We start from the raw sequence: 17,812 nt of genomic DNA, 5'->3' as shown, positions 1-17,812 counted from the left end.
TGGAAGGGTTAAGGTTGCTACTTACTTGCTTACTGAAAAACGTAGCACAGTTTTGACAGGGTAGCAGAGCTGGATGAAATACTGACAAGTCCAGGTCCCTGTAACAGGATGGCCTGCTCTGGGACTTGGGTGTGTCTCTCTATATTTATCTAGGCAGGAAGAGAAAAGCAGGATTTGGCCTAATTGTATGTAATAGCCTGTCCCTGGAAGTGGTCAAGACCAGGTTTGATGGGGCTCTGAGCAACCTGGTCGAGTGGAAGGTGTCCCTGCCCCTGGCAGAGGGGTGGTTATGAGATGATCCTTAAGGTCCCTTCCAACACAAACACTTCTGGGCTTCTGTGATAATGAATTTCATTCAAATTAGCATGACGAAATAATCCGGAACCCTTGCAACGACTGTTGTACAGAGATTTATTACCTGGATGTTACAGAAGTGATCTTACTGACACAGTTAATAAGCAAAAGTAGTTTCTGCAAAGTCTCTCAGGAGTTAAGTGACCCCCTCTCTTGGACTGCAGTGTCCTCATGGCCAGCAGCTGCCTGGCTCCCCCCCTCCCTGGCTGCTGGGCTGATGCCATCCGTGCCCTCGGAGCCACATGCTGCTGCTGTGATCTCACTGGCAGCGGGTGCTGCTGCTGCTGCAGAGCTGCCGTTGGCATATTCCACCCTCTCAAAGAAGATCAGTAACTCACAGTGCCTGGTCTGAGGGAACAGATCCACAGCCCTGGCTCGCACGGGGCGGAAAGAGGCTCCTTTCACCCTGTTGGAAGGGGCCCGGCAGAGGCTTGATGGGAAAGGGAAAGAAAGGCAGAAAGAACTGTATTAATATTTTAGTACACTGCTCATCACTGCTATTCTCAAAGAGGTTTTTCTTCCCCACGCCTCAATTCCATGATCAGGTTCTTCACTACCCCTGATGTTTCCATTGTAACTTGTGTATTGGGCAATAGCATTCCAAGCCAGCTGCTTCTGGTACAAGGTAAGCCTCAAGGAACATGGCTTACAAATAAAAATCCAGCAGTGCTCCCCCCTCCTCAAAACACACATCTTTTTCTTCTTTCTACATTTAGTAAATAAAATTAATGCAAGAAACACTCACTCCACAAAGTTATTCATTGCAGCTCTGGGATTGCAGGAGACATAGATGAGCTTCTTCAGATGTTCAGCTCTTCTAAGAGCAAGAATTACCTTGGAATCTAGATGATCAAAACCACAACAGCTGTTTACTGGTTCTGTGTGCAGCACGAGCCTCACAGAAAAATGCCATGTTATACTCCAGCATGAACAAAACTGCTGCAATTTTGCTTCAAGCTATACCGGAAGCTTCCACTTAATTTATCCCAGTGGTGTTTTCTTCAGTTTCCCACCCAACCCCCAGCAAGAGAATAGTTAAACCCTAACTGGTGAACTTACGCAGCCCCGCTCGCGGTGGATCTACAATGGTGATCAGGTTTTGCGGAGCTAAAACGTTCATCAGGGAAGGAACAATATCTTCTGCCTTCCCACAATAGAATTCAATATTATTCAGTTCTGTAAGAAAAAGAGAAGATGTTATCAGAGTACTTGTCTAGTCAAAGCAGCTTTCTGTTCTTTGCCTTGGATATTAAGTTCTGATGCCTCAGAAACTACAAATTGTTTAGTCTAGCCTGAAATCAGTGTAATTTAAACAACAGTAATTTGGGCATCTTCCATTATCTGGACTAAAGCAAGAGCCCACAAACACTAGCTATGTTCATGTTTTCTTTAGGAGGGTAGCTATGGTTTCATTTCATTTTTACCCTGAAATAAATGTTTTACTTTTTAATTTTAAAAAAAGCTGTTCAACTGGAAAATTGATCTCATAGGCTACCACGGTATTTGTTTTCAAGAGTGATTAAGTGTTTAAACTGGACAAGATCACTATCAACAACATGTAATTCCAGGCTGCTTAGATAAGGTAAAGAGCAACTGGCTGTACAACTACTCCTTAACAAACAAAGGCCTTAGCATTTCAGCTTAATTTACCATTAATCTGGGCATTTGCTTTGGCATCCTGCACAGCTTCTTGGCAGAGCTCAATTCCAATTACCTTCTTCACTCTCTGTAGAATCAAACAAAAAGATCCCTCTGTGATATGTATATGTAAATTTAACCATTTTTCATAGCATCAGCAATTAACAGGGACTTTGACTCCTACCTAGGCTGCTCAACACAAGGGTGAGCTTTCACAATGATATGGTAAAGCAGCTGCAGGCAGTTCAATTACAAATTAATTTTAAAAATTGAGATATAATCTGTTGCATTTCACATACATTAGGTATTTTCTTTCCTTGTAGCCACAGGTAAAAATAGGCAAAAAGTAGCTTCTATGCAGGAAGGGAAATTGCCAACCTTTGCTAAAGAAATCCCAATGGTTCCTGTCCCACAACAGACGTCCAGCACAGTGCTCTCTTGGCTCAGCTGTACCCACTCCCCAATGGCAGTGTACAAAACTTCTGCAGCTTGTGTGTTCACCTGGGAAATTAAGTTTCCAATAGATCTACTTCTTCATAAATAGTAAATATGTTTTAGTGAGTCTTAGTAAAGCACGTTTTCTTGTTTCTACAAAACAAATCATTTTAAGTTAAAAACACATTTTAAAGTGTTGGAAGGGCAGAAATAAGTTTTGGGAAAGAAAACAAAAATTAGTAATACAAGACTCCTGAGCTGTATTATTGCACATTCAGTGTTACAAAAGGCTGCCAAGAAACAGGAGGAAAATGGTAATGACTAGTAAACAGAAAAAGTTGTCTTCAAAGTGCTCCCATCAAGCTTACAGTCATTCACTGCTTTTACAGCCAAACATAATACTTACTGGTATTTAATCACATCAAATATATAAAAGGTTAAATCTCTAAGTGAGTAACATCTTGTTCCACAGCATTAGTCCAGTTCAAGAGCATTCATGCAAATCCAGTTAAATGAGCAGCTTCACATCATCCTTACTTGAAAAAATGCATGAGGAGAAATTCTAAATTTTAGGCCAAGGAGTTCTTCGTATATGTACTTATCACCAGCCACATGCTCCAAAGGCAAGTCTTCTAGATTGGGAGATTTCCTGGGAGTAAAGGAGGAATGGGGAGACAAAATAGAGAGGGGGAAACAAAACCAAAAAAAGAAGACAATCGTGTTTGTTACAATCTTTACCAAAGCTGTAGTTCATAAAGTTGTAGTACTACATCCTCATCAGTAACATCTATCAGCTGCTCTTAGAGACTCTCCTTGGCCATTGCTGTCTCAGAGTGCAAGGACCTTCACCATCTCGAGATGAAGATGGTGTGAGCCTTGTGCTCTATGGAGGATGGGGAGATTGAAAAATTCACATAGATAGGGAAGAAAGGCAGAAGTTACTTGATAGTAATAAACATTCATCTACTGCAGTAAACACTTCTACAGCTTGACAGGCAGCAATGGCCAGTGGGTTCACTCACTGAAACTCTAGCTGCCTTTGTCCAGAGAATGGGAAATTTCAGGAGTCTCTTGTGGAAAAGGTGAGTAACTTCAACAATTAGTAATACTGCTGCTACTTCTATGAAGGAGACTAAGCAAGGCTATGAAAGCGCTAACTGCTTTTTTACAAACACCAAAAACCCAGCCACCACCAAAATCCGCCAAAACAAAGTCAGTGCCCTCACCTCTGTCCTTCCTCCACAAAGTACAGAGAAGTAACACCACTGCTCTTTCCCATCCCTTCTGTGAAGTATTTTGCCAGAGAGATTTTCAGGTCAGCTAGCTCTTCTTTACTCAATTTCTAAAGGTTTCATTTGAAAAAAGGAAAAATAATCATTTTAGTGATTTCAAGATAGGATTTAGAGTATGCTTTGTTCATTTCCATGTATCAGATTAGTCAAAATAGAATCAAGAGTGGTGATGCAAGGTAAACTATCCCAAGTAATTCTTCTATTTCTCTTTTGCATGCACAATTCACAAAATCAAATTTAAGTAGTTCTAAAGCTGTGAGTGTGGGCTGCACATTACATATCAAGTGAAATACCTGAGGATTGAAATAAGCAATTGCCATGATATGGCCGTTCCGGCTGGTCCGGACCGTGAGCTGCTTCCAGTGACCTTCGTAGGTTTCGGGACTGTACACTGAGTAAGGAGTTGACCTGTAATTTGCAGAAGCTTGGTTACTTATACAGAGAATTATTTTTTTGTGTAACATTAAGCAGTTCATTGAATCAAAAGAAGGTCACTTCAAAGTGATGGAAAAAATGCTAACTACAAGCAGAGGGTACATTGATTTGTCAGGGAAAGAATGACTTCCACATCTCAACTAAGAAAGACTGATGGATAGGATCTCCTAAAGCAAAATAATCTGTCCCTCCTTCCTACAATTTAACCCATGCAAAATTACAAAGGCAAGAGGCAGCTTCTCACTGCATTCAGAGGGTGACATAACTTTTCATAATGCTTTCATTAGCTTCTGTGCTTCATACCAAGTTCAAGTCTTCCATCTTCATGATTCGTCTGAGGTTTCCATTTCTGAGGATTTAACTGTTCTTTAATGAAAGTGTCCCTTTTTCTAAAAAAGTACTCTTGCTTAAATATGCAACTTTTGGTTTATTCCTTGCTGTAGGATGATTCTTCTCCTCATCCAAGGAAGCAATGGACCTTGGTTATTCAATTCCTCCTTTCAGAAGTGTTTTCCTGAGTACTTCTTTACAGTTAGTGGAAGAAACTCCTGAGTAACACAGACTTTTTCCTGTAGACTTACATATCCCATTGCTTGCAATAAAGCTGTGTTCAGCTGGTACCTGTTCCCCCATCTCTGAGCAGCTGAGCAGGAGCAAGGGAAAAACACCCCATGATCCAGGCACGAGGTGGAAACAAAGAATTGCTAAAATTTGAGACTGGTATATCTTAGATCTTAAAGCTCAGAAAAAACACTAATTAAATTTATAAATATTTTTTATTAAGATATCAAAACCTTTATGGATAACTCATTTTACTTATGCTCACCTTATGTAGTCTTGGAAAGCTTTTACTACTTTTTTGGCAATAGCAGGAATGTGAATAGTATCAAATGGCTCCACTACAGCACATGTACCACCCTTATATTTGCCAAGACGACAACCCACAGTTTTGTCTTCTTGATTTACACCAATCCCAATCAAGAACTCACATTTGTTGCGATATTCAGTCTAGATTAAAATAAAGTTATGTAAGATATTTATACAGCATCTATTTGTACATGCCAAGTTTCTCCTGAAACAAATCTCATGTGGTTAAATGCATTTGAAAACGGACACGGGACATTTAGTTCATATAGAAGATACTCATGGATTTTGATGTGTGAACTAACAATAGTAATAAAAAAGTATTAGTAAATCTTGTTATTTAAAAAGCAAAATATTGCCTCTGTTGAGAAATGTATTAGCTTACAACACAGGCTTGCAAGGACAGTATATTTATTTTAAAGTTAGAATATCCAGTTATCAATTTTTCTGCTTCCTGTAAATATTTCCACACAGTATTTACATGAAAGGCAACAACATCTAAAATTCATCATTTATTACAAGATGAAGCTGAATACTCAGTTTGTCAACCATCTCTCAAGACCAAATAACCAACATAACCCTCAGCTCATTCAGCCTGTTCCACACTTTACCTGAGATTACATTACCTGTAAGGGTGATGCTTTCACTCCCTCCACCGGGCAACATAATTTATTAAACTTCTGCTTCTGCAGGAACAACCAGGGTAATAAAGCTCTGTTGTTATTTCCTATTTCCCTGCCCAAACCAGAAACACAAAGTGTAAAGCACACATTTAGAAAAATTGAGGTCGAGTTGCACAAGACTTTTTTGTATAGGGCACAAAAAAGAATCAGATTATCACATGGAAGTGTTTATTCCAAGTTTTTTTTTTACGGGCAAACCCTCTCCAACTTTGTAAGAGCTGTAACCTGAAAAAATAAGGGTTAAATATAGTTATAATGGTTATGTACTGGATTTATCAATGTATACATGCATGATAAAGAATGCCAGTTTTATCCAAGGCAAGAGACAGAAGTGATACTTGATCTCCAAAGACCAGGCATAAAATTTTAAGGGGATTAAAAAAGAGAAAATCCTAGTAGTAACTTGCCACCTCTACAGATTGATTCTCTCTTACACCATGTGACAATGCCATTTTTTTAAGGGCACAAACATCCTTCTGCTTATGGAACAACAGACTTTAAAACCAATCCCCCTTCATTAAGCAATCTTTTGAAGGTGACCAAGAACATCAATAGCAAGTTTTGTTAGATGGAACAGCTTTTAGGCTGCAGCATCGCAGATTATCTTGTAATTAGTTTGACTGGGTATCCGAGTTTTGACCTACCTCTAACTCACTTCAGTTTAGAGGTTTGCTTTGTCAATTGGTGTGAATTTAGCTATATCCCATTATAAGGCCAAGTCTTGTACACATTACGTTACAAACAGGAATTACTTTGTCAGCTTCTGCAGCACTTGCTCGCACTCCTGCTTCTTCTGGGCCAGCTGCTCCTCGTAGGGCACGTTCCACAACGGGGTCACCACATCGGCGATCCGCTTGCTCAGAGGCTCCTCTCCGGAGGGAGCCGCACGCTTCGCCTCTCCCTGCTCCGAATCCTCTTCTTGCTTCCTTTTCTTGGCGATGGGGTCGGCTTTGGGCTTGGCCAGGCGCACGCTGAGGTGGCGGCTCTTCCAGAGCGCGCCGTGCAGCACCTGCATGGCCTTGTCCCGCTCCTCCTCGCTCTTGAACGTCACGAAGGCAAACGTCTGCTTCCCGAAGAGTTTTATCTTGTGAGGATTGAGCCCGTACTTGGCAAGGAACTTTTTCACATCATTAAACCCAATGTATTTGGGCAGGTTCTGTATCTCTACTTTATAGATCTCAGAGGTGAATAAGTCTCCCTTAATGTATCTATATACGTCGGGGCTCTCCGCGGGGTCTTCCCCGGCCTGGCTGTCCCGCTGAGCCCCATCTCCAGCCTCCGCCACAGGAACCGTTTCGCGGTCGGGGTCGCAGCGCTCGCATTCCTCCGCCATAGTCCCGCCAGCCCTCAGCCACCCCGCGCACCTCCTGGGGCGGGGCCGGAGCCTCCCGGACGGGCCGCTGCGAGGAGAGTGACGGCAGAGAAAGGATCTGGTTGTTTTTTAAGCGCTGTCCCTCAGCGCCGCCGCTCCCCGCGCCCGGGAGCACCTGCGGCTCTTAAACATATTAAAAACAGCAGCTTACACATCACCCCTTCCCTCACGCGGGCGCCATCTTGAGCCGGGACGCGGGCGGTCGCCGCCATGGCGCGGGGAGTGATGGGAAAAGCGCCTGGGAAACGGGACAACAAAAACGCTTCTCGGGGAGCGGGAGGGGCCGCGCCGCTGGTCGGTACCGGGGGTCGGTGGCGGGGCCGGTACCGGGGCCGGTTCCGGGGGCCCGTGGGGGGGATCGGTGTGATGGGGCCGGGGCGGGCGGTGCTCTGCCCGCGCCGGGGGCGGGGCACGAGCGCGGGGCCGAGAGGGAGCGGGCGTTTCCCATCGTGCCTTGCGGCGGCGCGGCGCGGGCTGCGGGAATGAGGTAAAGGCGGGCGGGGCGCGCGGCAGGAAGCGGCGAGCGGAGCGCGGCGAGCGGGCCCATGGCGGACACGGCGGTGAGGGGCGGCCGCAGGCCGGCGGCCGGGCCGGGAACGGCGGGGGGGAAGGGGCGGCACCGAGGGCCGGGGCGGGAGAGTAACGGAAACAGGTGGGGCCCGGGCGGGGGGGGCTGAGGCGGGCGGGGGGAACCGAGGTCGGGCAGGGCCCAGGGGGGACGGACGCTGGGCCTTGCTGGAGGCTGGAGCGGCCGCGCCCGCGGGGCCGGCGGTTTGCGGCCCTTCCGGGCACGTGTGGCTCCTCGGGCTGGCCCCTCCACCCGCCTCTGCCGTTCCCCGGCATGAGGGAGCCCGAGCGAGCCGGGATCTTTCGGGTGCTCCTTCTCCCCGTTTCCCTTCTTTCTTTTTCTCCTCCCTCTTTCCGCCCCTCCCCCGGCCCGCTGGCCGGACCCCTCGTGCTACAGCAGTTCCCCACGTGCTTTATATCGCGGCAGGGCGGGATCGTATCGTGATAACGGGATCCACGTTCTCCCATGTGGCTGCTGTGAATCGTGCATTTCTCATGGTCTGTGTAATTTAATTGCTCAGGCGCAGAACGCATGATGAGTTACCAGGCGGGATGTGCTACTTACACAGGAAGATACAATGTATAAAAGTTTAGCTAACGTTTCTTGTCCTGTTTTTCGGAAACAGATGTGACGTAACGCCTTTCTCGGTTTTTTTTTACATGTTGGAACACTGGGGACATAACACTGGCGATAGCTTGTGTGATGTTGTTGATACAACTAGATTTTATTTTGCAACATTTTTTACCTAATTTTCCCCTGTCCCCTCTTTTTTGTTTTGTTTACTATGTAGTAAAAATAGACTGCTTTATTTCAGTGGCTTTATGCACAAGTGGTGTGTACCTGCTCTATAAAGGACATTGTGAATAGAGCCTGTAAGAGCGGACTCTTCCGTTTGTAAAGTAAAAATATTATTTAAATGTCTTCAATGTATAGACTGTTTTTCCTTTCTGGTACTCAAGCAGCAACAAAAAAAACCCAAACCCAAATCAGTTCCCTTGACCTGAGATAGCTGCTTTGTGGCTTTGTTAAACTTGCATATGAATCTCCCTCCGAGGCTTGTGTGCTGAGTGCTTCTTAGCAGTCCATATGTATGAAGTACTAGAGATGTTTATCATTTACCTACTAGTCACTTAGTAAAAACCATTCTTAAGCTTAATGAATGCTCTGACAGATTCCTAAAGAATTTAAATAGGAAATATTATTTTGGCCATGTACCTGTAACCTAAAGTTCCTTGAGGAGTCTTAAAGCAAGAAACCTAAATTATTTCATGAGTGTTACAGCTCTGTCTCATAATATCTTTGACTGTGGGTGATTCTAATACATAAAACTGAATTATGAACTTGGGATGATGCAATGTGTCCCTTAAGCTGGGTTAGGTGGTTGCTTTGATGTTGTGTGGTTTTTTTTCTAATTTTCCCATTAACAATGGGTATTAAATTAGGTATTAAAGAAATAGTAGGGCTTTAGTAGCATAAAACACATTGCATAGGAAAAATTGTTGAAGAAATTATTTTTCCATAACCAAGAGCTATTGCTCCAAGGCCAAGCCTCCACACAATTCATGAGTTGTAGGATTAAAACACCTAGCACTGGATGAGCACCTTTTTGTTTCTTAGTGTAACTGTATGTTGATTTGAAAGTCCTTTGTTTTCAGGTATAATGGTATTTCTTTACTGTTATGGGGTATTTCAGTTACTAAGATCTAGTTGCTGAAAAGTCATAAATGTTTTGAACACAGATATGAGTACTTCAGGGTTTGGGTACATAGCAAGTTTGTGTTTTGTTTTTTTACTCCTCAGGAAGCACATGAGGAGCATGATACTTCTACTGAAAATGCAGATGATTCTAACCACGATCCTCAGTTTGAGCCCATAGTTTCCCTTCCAGAGCAAGAAATAAAAACTCTGGAAGAGGATGAGGAAGAACTCTTTAAGATGTAAGTAGAATATTTCTCTCTATTATGTGAGTGTTCATTAGGCTTAAACTTGAGTGTTTACAAGAAGCTGCATAACTTGTAGCAGTCTCTGTATGAAGGGGTAATCTAACTTGCTTGGTCTACACTGTGATGGCAGAGATTGATTGGGGGGTGGTTGATATTGCCCCAAGGAAATGAAGTCTGGAACCATAGAAGGGAGCTGATAGTACAAATCTGGCTTTAGCATTGTTTAGCATAGAAGAAAACAACAATTTAGGTAACAATTATTGAAATTGTGATCACAGAGTATGAAACAAGTGTGTTGGGAGGAAAGAAATGAGATGTATATGATGTTGCCATGCATCCCTAGGTAAAGGGTGATGTAGAAGGTACTGAAATAATAAAAGCAACAGCTGCAGTACAGTATTGGGGCATCTGTGGCATTTCCTGTCTGTTGTCCTCAACATAGTTTATCCTCAGATTATGCTTATTGTCAGATCAGGAGAGCTTGATCTTTCTGAAGAAAAATGTAGCCTAAAGGCTTAAGAAGTGTTTTGAATTTGATCCCTGATGTGCTTGCTTTAAGTAGGTTTAAAAAATTCTGCTTTTACTTAATCACAGAATGGTACTGCTCATATGGAAGAGAGATTTGAGTTCTCCATATACAGATTCTGGTAATAACTAAAGTGATGGTCAGTTTCTAACAGGTAGTATGGTGAACTCTGGCTTTAGCAAAACCTTTTAATTAGCTACCTGAATTTAAAAGGTTGCCTACACCAAATATGGTTATCATTCCCTAAGAGTGTCCAGAATTTTAGTACAGTTATTACATAACTCCTAATGCTTTCTTACTAGATTTTAATTTATCATATCAGTTTCTAAATGTGTATATTGAAGTTGAACAGAGAATCTTGTAAAAGGAATTGTTTTCTTCCTCTGTGTGTCTTATAAAAAGAACATCCTGTTCTATCAGGTGTGGTGTTTTAATAAATGTTTTAATACATGGAGGCTAATTAAATCTTTTGTTCTCCAAGGCGAGCAAAGCTCTTCCGGTTTGCATCTGAGAATGACCTTCCAGAGTGGAAAGAACGAGGAACTGGTGATGTGAAGCTCCTAAAACACAAGGAGAAGGGAACAATTCGCCTCCTCATGCGGAGGGATAAAACCCTAAAAATCTGTGCAAACCATTACAGTATGTTATACACTGCTATACTTATTCTTGTTTGAAAAAATAAGCTTGTAGAAATTCAGTATGGTTGTCTCCTGCTGTTCATACAAGGTTTCAGGTATCAAAAACCATGAGGGGTTATTTTTATTAATGGAAGGAAGCTGAACCTTTTTTCCCTCAGAGCCTGATACTGCTCTAAGACTAACTAAAGTCACTTTAAAATTTAGCTGTGATAGATGGGCATTATACGATTGTTTCCAGTGTGTGTGGTTTATTTTAATGATTAATAGAGTGTAGAACATGTAGGCCTTAATACTGTTTGGAATAAGAATTTAATGTATGCTGGCTTGCTTTTGTAAAGGAGTGAGAAAACACACGATCTCGTAATTTACTACTTGGAGCTAAATGTTTGAATTGCTGGAACCAATCCCTTAACCATCAGAAAACAGACTGAGGTGCTAAGCTAATCTGAGTTTACCTTTCTCTGCTTGTGAAATAAACTGAAATGAACATGTTAGATTGGGCTGACTCATTCAAAAAAGAAACCTCTTTGAATAAAAAAAAACATGAAAGAGCAAGACAGACTTGAAAGTCAGCACAGCTTGCAACAAGCAGACTAATATGGTGATACTGGCTTGCTTTGGTGATACTCAGGTTTTTATATGCAGAGTATATAATGTTCTGTGGAGTTAAACTACATTTATATAACTTGAAATAAGAAGTAGCTTAATGCAAAGCTCAATAGTGCTTGTTTCCTTGGGTAAATCCCTTCAGAAATCAAAGTGTTCAGAGGAGACAGGTGTTTAGTAAAAGAAATGGCAAATATGAAAGCAGTGTAGTCACCAACCAGCAGGAATAAACCTTTTGTTTAGGGAAATAAATGTTGCACATATGCAAAACAGAATTGATGAATTTGTAGTATTCACGTCAAAAGTTGTTTAGGGTTTTTTTGTGGAAAAGCTGCTCTCCATATAGACTTGTTTATTGAATTTATGCTGACTCACAGTCAGACAAAAGGACTCTCTTCATTTTTGCAAAGCATTAAATGGAGCAAAATGTATTTTGATCTCTAGATTTTAAAAATGCAGGGAAGGGAGTAGACTCTTCAGATTTCTCCTGAACTAGACAGGACCCAGAAAAAAAGCCCTGCTTATACTTTGCATGTCTGTAATGTACAAAGTCTTAAGGTACTGTGGGAAGTAACATTTCAACTTCTCGAGTCAGTCAGGTGAGGTAATTGTACTGTCTTGGAGGGAAAGGGCCCCATTTACTGGAAGGGAACAAACAGATTGAAAATACACTGTACACTTTGCAGCACTGCAGAATTCTGTAATATCTTGTAGGACAGTTTTAAAATGATGGGAGAGAGAATTAACCTGATGACTAATTGAAGGAATAGTGTTTTTTAAAATTAATTTTGGTAGTAGTTTCGGTGTGCAAAAGAAGAATAAGTGCTGTTTGTCTGGATGCCTTTTCCTCCTAAATCATTTGCCTGTACTTCAGAGCTGTGTGCTCAGTGATTGCATCTCTTAGTATCACAGTCATCTGTTTTAAACAAAAATTGAATTAAACTCTCTTTCATAACAGTAGTGAATCCAGCATCCTCTCACACAGTAATGGTCTTGCATCATTTTATTTGACAGTGTAAGGAAAAATATACATGGGCACCACTGTCTTGTTCTTATCCCAGAGTAATTCTGTGTCAAGTGCTTTACGTAACCATTGCAGCCCGTTGTCACTGAGATTTATGGAAGCTGATGTGGAAAACATTTACTATTGTGCTCTGTACATCTTTTAATGCTTTCCTTTCAGTCACACCCTTAATGGAGCTGAAGCCTAACGCTGGGAGCGACAGGGCATGGGTCTGGAACACACATGCTGACTTTGCAGATGAAAGTCCCAAGCCCGAACTTCTGGCAATCCGATTTCTAAATGCAGAGAGTGAGTGGACTGGCACTGAACTTACACTGATTGTAAACTGTTATGTTACCCTGCTTGCCTGAGCACTGCTCTAAACCATTGTTGGAGACATGCTGTATCTCACCCCTTCGTGGTAGTGTTAGCTACTTAATTCTTTATCGGAGAGAAGTTTGTTAATCACTTAACCACATCTGTTGACAAACAGTGAAGTAATTAGGTCTGCAGTAATATTTGTACTGTTTCTGCCCTAGGCCCTTTTTTAGCATAAGCTATTTCATGTAAGTGCAATGCCAATTAGAAGAAAACTAAAAGCAGTTAAGAGATTCATGTGCAGCTTACTTTCATTTAATTCAGGTGCTCAATTGTAGTTAAGATTAGATTTTTGCATTAGAAACAAGGAAATCCTGACCTGATATTTCTGGTCTGTCTGCATTAGTAGAACATCTGAGTTGGTTTTTTTTTAATGAAGTATGTAGTATCTTTGTTTTGATTAAATGGAACCCTCAGTGAAAAGTGCTAGTCAGACCCATCAAACTAGTCGGTGGCTTTTTCTGGAGTGACTACACTGAGTACCAGAACAGTAACTAGTAATGGATCATCTGGGATTAAATCAAAGAAGTGTTTATGGGCAGAGGGGGTTTATGTTGTTTTGTTGTTGGTTTGGTTGGGGGTTTTTTTAAAGAAGCAAAATGAAAAAGTGTTGCATTTCTTGCTTTACAATTTGCCACACAAGTTTAGTGTGTTAACTTCCTTTTCTCCCTACATACTAGATGGATCATAAAGTGGTTGTATATTTTAAAACTTGATGGATTTGACTACATCAGGAAAGAACTTAGTATATCTTGTCTTCTTCCTTTGCCTTAAGTCTCCAGTGTTATATTTTGCTAGACAAACCTTTCTGGTCCACCTGCTTAGTGCTTGCTTCATGATCAAGTAGGAAATTAAAGGCTAACTGCTCATCTCTGAGAAGTCTTTCCCTCTTTCTGGTAGAGGCTGTTCAGCTTATTGAATGTTCTGCCTTAAAGGAGTACTCCTTTCTTCCTGTTTGCCCTTTGCAGTACTGACTAAGCAGATGACAGGTGAAGAGACATAAGTTTGTCCTTCAGGTGTCTCTCCTGTTTGAGATGCTTGAAAAGGAACCGATACAAACACTTCCCGGACCAGTTACAAAGTGCCTTCAGAATTCCTATGGGGCAACAGTGACCTCCTGTGGTCAGCCAGACCAGCCTGGGATAGCAGGCTAGTACCACCTTGGTCGTTCTGCTGTCAGGAAGCTCCTTGCCCAGTCTCTTGTTGCTTGTATTTCTTGTGTAGAAACATTACTGGAATTTGATCAGCTGCTTGGAATGGTGGTGGCTTGAATCGAGTGGTGGCTTAGACCAGAACGTAATGAAGATTATGCACTGTCGGCTTTTGTAGTGAGGAATAGCCCTTGGGTACGGAGTCTGAATGCTGTACTGGTGAAACAGGCATTATCTTCCTTTGCTGATGCTAAGAACCCCAGTTATGGTCAGGTTGTGGAAAACTCTTAGGGTATAACGTAGCTGGCAAGGATAGCAGTTCAAAGCTAATCTTCAGTCTTCTGCATACGTATAGCTGTATTAGCAGTCTCTGACATCATATTCCTATTCCTTTAGGCTACAGACAGCTGGGAGTTGCAATAACTACAGAACAGCTCCTGCTGGCATTACATTTTGAGTATCTTGCAAAATAAGCTGCTTTAGTAAACTTGCTGAAGAAGATAAATTGCTTTTGCACAAAGATGCGATTGAAGAATTTTGCATCTTGTATGGTTTACTAGACTACTTGATAAGTCCCTAAAAATTTTGTTTACACAAAGCTTCTCCTGGGGTATCTTTCTTCCAGATTAGAAGTATTCAATGTTGTGAGGCAGTAAAAGTAATGAAAAAATATTTTATCTTTACTGAACAGATGCACAGAAATTCAAGGCAAAATTTGAAGAATGCAGGAACGAAGTAGGCAAGAAAGCAAAGAAAGGTAAGGTAGTCTCAGTGTAACTCGGTGCCACATTTCTGAGCTGTGTGAGTGGTTGCAGTACCCTGGAGTGTCGTGTTCCAGCAGACTCACTCTGTGCTGAACTGCAGCCTTCAGTTCAGGTGCTTTTCTGTCTGCGAGAGTAAGAGCTCACAGGAGTGACGATGGCCTTCTTTCCTGTAGAAGGCTGTTACAGTTGCTGTTGGGACATCGCTGCTTTGGAAAGGCTACCAAGGAAGTATTTGTGGCTTGTAGTACACAAATGAACTGTGAACACTGCAGCCACAGTGCTCTTTCTTCCTTGCAGGTCCCTTTCCCAAATTTCACAAATGTATAATCATGCAAGTATAATATTTAATGTTTTCTTATAGCTGTTAATGTGTAGGAAGTTGTTCACAAGTCTCTAATAGATTATTGCACCTCCCTTTAGAATTGCCTGTGTGACAAGGTGTCCCACCATGTAAATATAATAAACATTTCCATCTTTCTTAAGAACAGACTACCAGTGGTCTGCAGTCAATGTTCTTTGAGATACTTAGATTGGAGTTTTCCAGTCTTAAGAATTCCTATTCCCCAATTTCAAACTGGAGAACTTGACTTTGATTTTTTTGGTTAAGATGACAAGAAGCTAAGGACTTGTCTGGATACTTTATTGGTAGCAGCACAGCTGGCCAGATGTTACACAGTGCTCAGTCCCTGTGGTTAAGCTCTTATGTAGTGATTAACATATACGAGTGGTATTTCTTGAATTCTGACATCTGAAGTAATTACCAGAGGAAAAGAAATGGAATGAGTCACTCCAGTGGTCAGTGAAGAATATCTTAATTTTTGTCCAATACCAGCTGTCTCTCCCCACCCCCCTCACCCTCTGTCTTTACTCTTTCTAACAGGGAAATCCATTACTGCCTGTATGTAACATTTTTCCTAACCAATCTTTTAGCAGGCACAGACAAAAATGATAGTGCTGATAAAGTTGCTGAAAAACTAGAAGAGCTTTCTGTAAAAGAAGAGAGCAGAGAATCTGAGAAGAAAGAGACCAAGGAAAAAACTGAAGAAAAGCAATAAAATCATCCTGGGCCTTGCAGTTTTTCCTTTACTTTTTTCTTTTTTTCTTTTCCTTTTTTTTGGGTTTTTTTGGTTGTTTGTTTTTTTTTTTTTTATTTTTACAAGGGACTTTATATGGAACTGAATTCAACATTCACATTGTTTTTTCTAAGCTTTTGCCCTTTGGAAGGTGTCTTCAGAAAAATTCATTCCCCAGTCATGAAAATGTACTGTGCTAACTTTCTTTTCCATAGTGGAAACACTTATTTATAGTCATCCAAAAGAGTGAATAAAACAAACTTGAAAACCGCATCAGGGGACAGAACTGAGTTTTCTGTATACTGTAAAGGCTTATGAATTCATGTGTTTAATTGAGCTACATATCATCATTCCTGTGGATTAAGTAGGTTAACAGACTGTCAGCAGGGAAGATTAGGATTGCATTTGTGTTTCTTGTATGGCTTCTAAACTGTAATGTAACAGACCTTTCACACCTGTGTGTACCTGAGCAGGGAATGTGCCTGTGCTTCTTGAAACACAGCAAACTTCTGGAATCAGGCAGTGAGAGCATTTCTGGAACACTGTTGATGATGATGCATCAGACAGTGAAAATAAAGGTGGGGGACAATATGTGTTATGTCAGATTTGAGAAGCATTTCCCTCTTACAAAACAAAATCTCTGCTTCCCCCCTGCCCCAAATTTGTTAATAGTACAAAGGCTTGATTCCAGCAGACAGTTCCTGCTGTTGTCCCAGATCTTCCATGGTGTGCTGCTTGCTGACTGAAGGCAGCAGCAGCAGCCTGTTATGCTGAGGAGTATGCAAAGGAATCTGAGCTGTTTGAGTACCTTCATGTGACATTCCCCTTGCCAGCCTATTGTTGTAGTCTCAAGAATGTAGAGGTCTAAAATGTATAAGCTTTTTTCCCAGGGCTTTGGAGCTCATTGTTTTTACAAACTAGAGGAGTTTTGAACTTCTCAGATGCTTGGTAGGGAGGCTGTCCCTCTTGGAGAGCAGCAGTCTGTAATTCACTTTGGAACAGTTAATTATGGTGCACATGCTTGAGGGACACCCTCCTTGCCAGAATGGGCAAATTGATCAAATCTCTTCCCTGCAAATGTTTTTAGTTTATCCAATTTCAAATTAGTGCTAGAGAGTAAGAAAATAAACTTTAGTAAGCAATAAAATCAACAGAATTAAGTCTAATAGATAAATTGAATTTTGTTGTTAAACACTAATATAAGGATTGTGTTAGGATAGAGATGAAATTTTATAATAGTTTCCAAAATAATTATGAAAACTGGACAAAACTTGCTAAACTGTAAGACTGAATGATGTTAACATGGGATAGCAAGACCTTTTTGTCTTCATAAAGAGGCTTTTAGCTCAGTCAGGTTCTGCAGTGTACCTGAGAAAATATATTTTTAAAAAAGAAATCACGTCTTTTTTCTTAGCACTGCCTTTTGATGCTACAGTGAACGAGTCTTATAAAATCTGGAACTGTAATTCAGGTACTCACTTCATTCAAACAAAATAATTCCTTTGGTGTTTTGCACGTTCCCCTTGAACTACAGCAGATATCAAAAGTCTGTTAATTAACAAAGATGGTTGAAAGGCAAAACAAAATGCTCTTCAGTGTTTCTGGTTTGGAAATAACAAGACAAAGCTATTTTGAAGTATTTAACATTTGAATGTAAAAGCCAAATCTTTATCCATGAATCATTGTAAATGATCTGATAATGTCAAACTGTGTCTAAATTGATAGAAATTACTTAAAAATTTCAAAATAAACTTAAATTTTCATTTAAAGGATTTGCTTTTTATTTTGAGAACTCGTACTGGGAATGCATTTTTATTCTGCAGGGGCAAAGTGATGAAGGCAGCAAAATGGGTGAGTTGCATTTCACTGTCAAACATTGTACAGAAGAGGGGAGGGCAGCACCTGAATGACTTAATTTGTCTTAATATTGGTTATTGATGACTCCTGCTTAATGTTATTACCCTCTCTTCCCCTCTTACTTCAGCATCCTTAAATGACTTCAAGACATTTCCATTCCTGTGTAGGTTAACTGATCTGTGTTTACAGTTCATGGATTGCAACCCTCCTTGCAAGTCTGCAGTCTCAAAGA

General features: G+C 41.2%; 2 protein-coding genes and 1 non-coding gene across 4 annotated transcripts; 2 read left to right on the top strand and 1 right to left on the bottom strand.

The window, feature by feature from the left end:
- Positions 1–394: 394 nt before the first annotated feature.
- TRMT2A (tRNA methyltransferase 2 homolog A) lies at positions 395–7,034 on the bottom strand. The gene is made up of 11 exons (XM_069030464.1): positions 6,454–7,034; positions 5,645–5,753; positions 4,981–5,162; positions 4,013–4,127; positions 3,654–3,769; positions 2,965–3,076; positions 2,371–2,493; positions 2,005–2,080; positions 1,414–1,530; positions 1,100–1,196; positions 395–784 (listed from the first exon to the last, which is right to left on the bottom strand). The coding sequence occupies exons 1-11, from the start codon at positions 7,032–7,034 to the stop codon at positions 484–486; spliced, it is 1,929 nt and encodes a 642-aa protein (XP_068886565.1). The 3' UTR covers positions 395–483.
- A 241-nt stretch (positions 7,035–7,275) lies between these two features.
- Positions 7,276–17,492, top strand: RANBP1 (RAN binding protein 1). 2 transcript variants are annotated; one of them, XM_069030465.1, is made up of 6 exons: positions 7,276–7,367; positions 9,442–9,578; positions 10,592–10,749; positions 12,538–12,666; positions 14,578–14,643; positions 15,581–17,492. In XM_069030465.1, exons 1-6 carry the CDS (start codon positions 7,284–7,286, stop codon positions 15,703–15,705), a joined length of 699 nt encoding a protein of 232 aa, XP_068886566.1. In that variant the 5' UTR covers positions 7,276–7,283; the 3' UTR covers positions 15,706–17,492. The 2 variants fall into 2 exon arrangements, with proteins under 2 accessions (XP_068886566.1, XP_068886567.1); XM_069030466.1 differs by lacking the exon at positions 7,276–7,367 and adding an exon at positions 7,531–7,633.
- LOC138119501 (small nucleolar RNA SNORA77) lies at positions 14,724–14,855 on the top strand. Its single transcript, XR_011155526.1, has one exon. It is a non-coding gene; the product is annotated as a small nucleolar RNA SNORA77 (small nucleolar RNA).
- Positions 17,493–17,812: the final 320 nt, after the last annotated feature.

The sequence above is a fragment of the Aphelocoma coerulescens genome, chromosome 15 (genome assembly GCF_041296385.1).
Source record: "Aphelocoma coerulescens isolate FSJ_1873_10779 chromosome 15, UR_Acoe_1.0, whole genome shotgun sequence".
NCBI lineage: Eukaryota > Metazoa > Chordata > Aves > Passeriformes > Corvidae > Aphelocoma > Aphelocoma coerulescens.
Note: the sequence above shows the minus strand (reverse complement) of the source record. Positions and strands in the feature narration are given on the sequence as shown.

Excerpts from the sequence above, each read along its gene's own strand:
- TRMT2A (XM_069030464.1), bottom strand. The coding sequence starts at position 7,034 with ATGGCGGAGGAATGCGAGCGCTGCGACCCCGACCGCGAAACGGTTCCT. Across the intron at positions 3,077-3,653 it reads TTTGTGGAGGAAGGACAGAG|GAAATCTCCCAATCTAGAAG; the intron begins GTGAGGGCACTG and ends CTTTACTCCCAG. Across the intron at positions 1,531-2,004 it reads AGCAAATGCCCAGATTAATG|AACTGAATAATATTGAATTC; the intron begins GTAAATTAAGCT and ends TTTTTCTTACAG.
- RANBP1 (XM_069030465.1), top strand. The coding sequence starts at position 7,284 with ATGGCGCGGGGAGTGATGGGAAAAGCGCCTGGGAAACGGGACAACAAA. Across the intron at positions 7,368-9,441 it reads CGGGAGGGGCCGCGCCGCTG|GAAGCACATGAGGAGCATGA; the intron begins GTCGGTACCGGG and ends TTTACTCCTCAG. Across the intron at positions 9,579-10,591 it reads GAGGAAGAACTCTTTAAGAT|GCGAGCAAAGCTCTTCCGGT; the intron begins GTAAGTAGAATA and ends TTGTTCTCCAAG.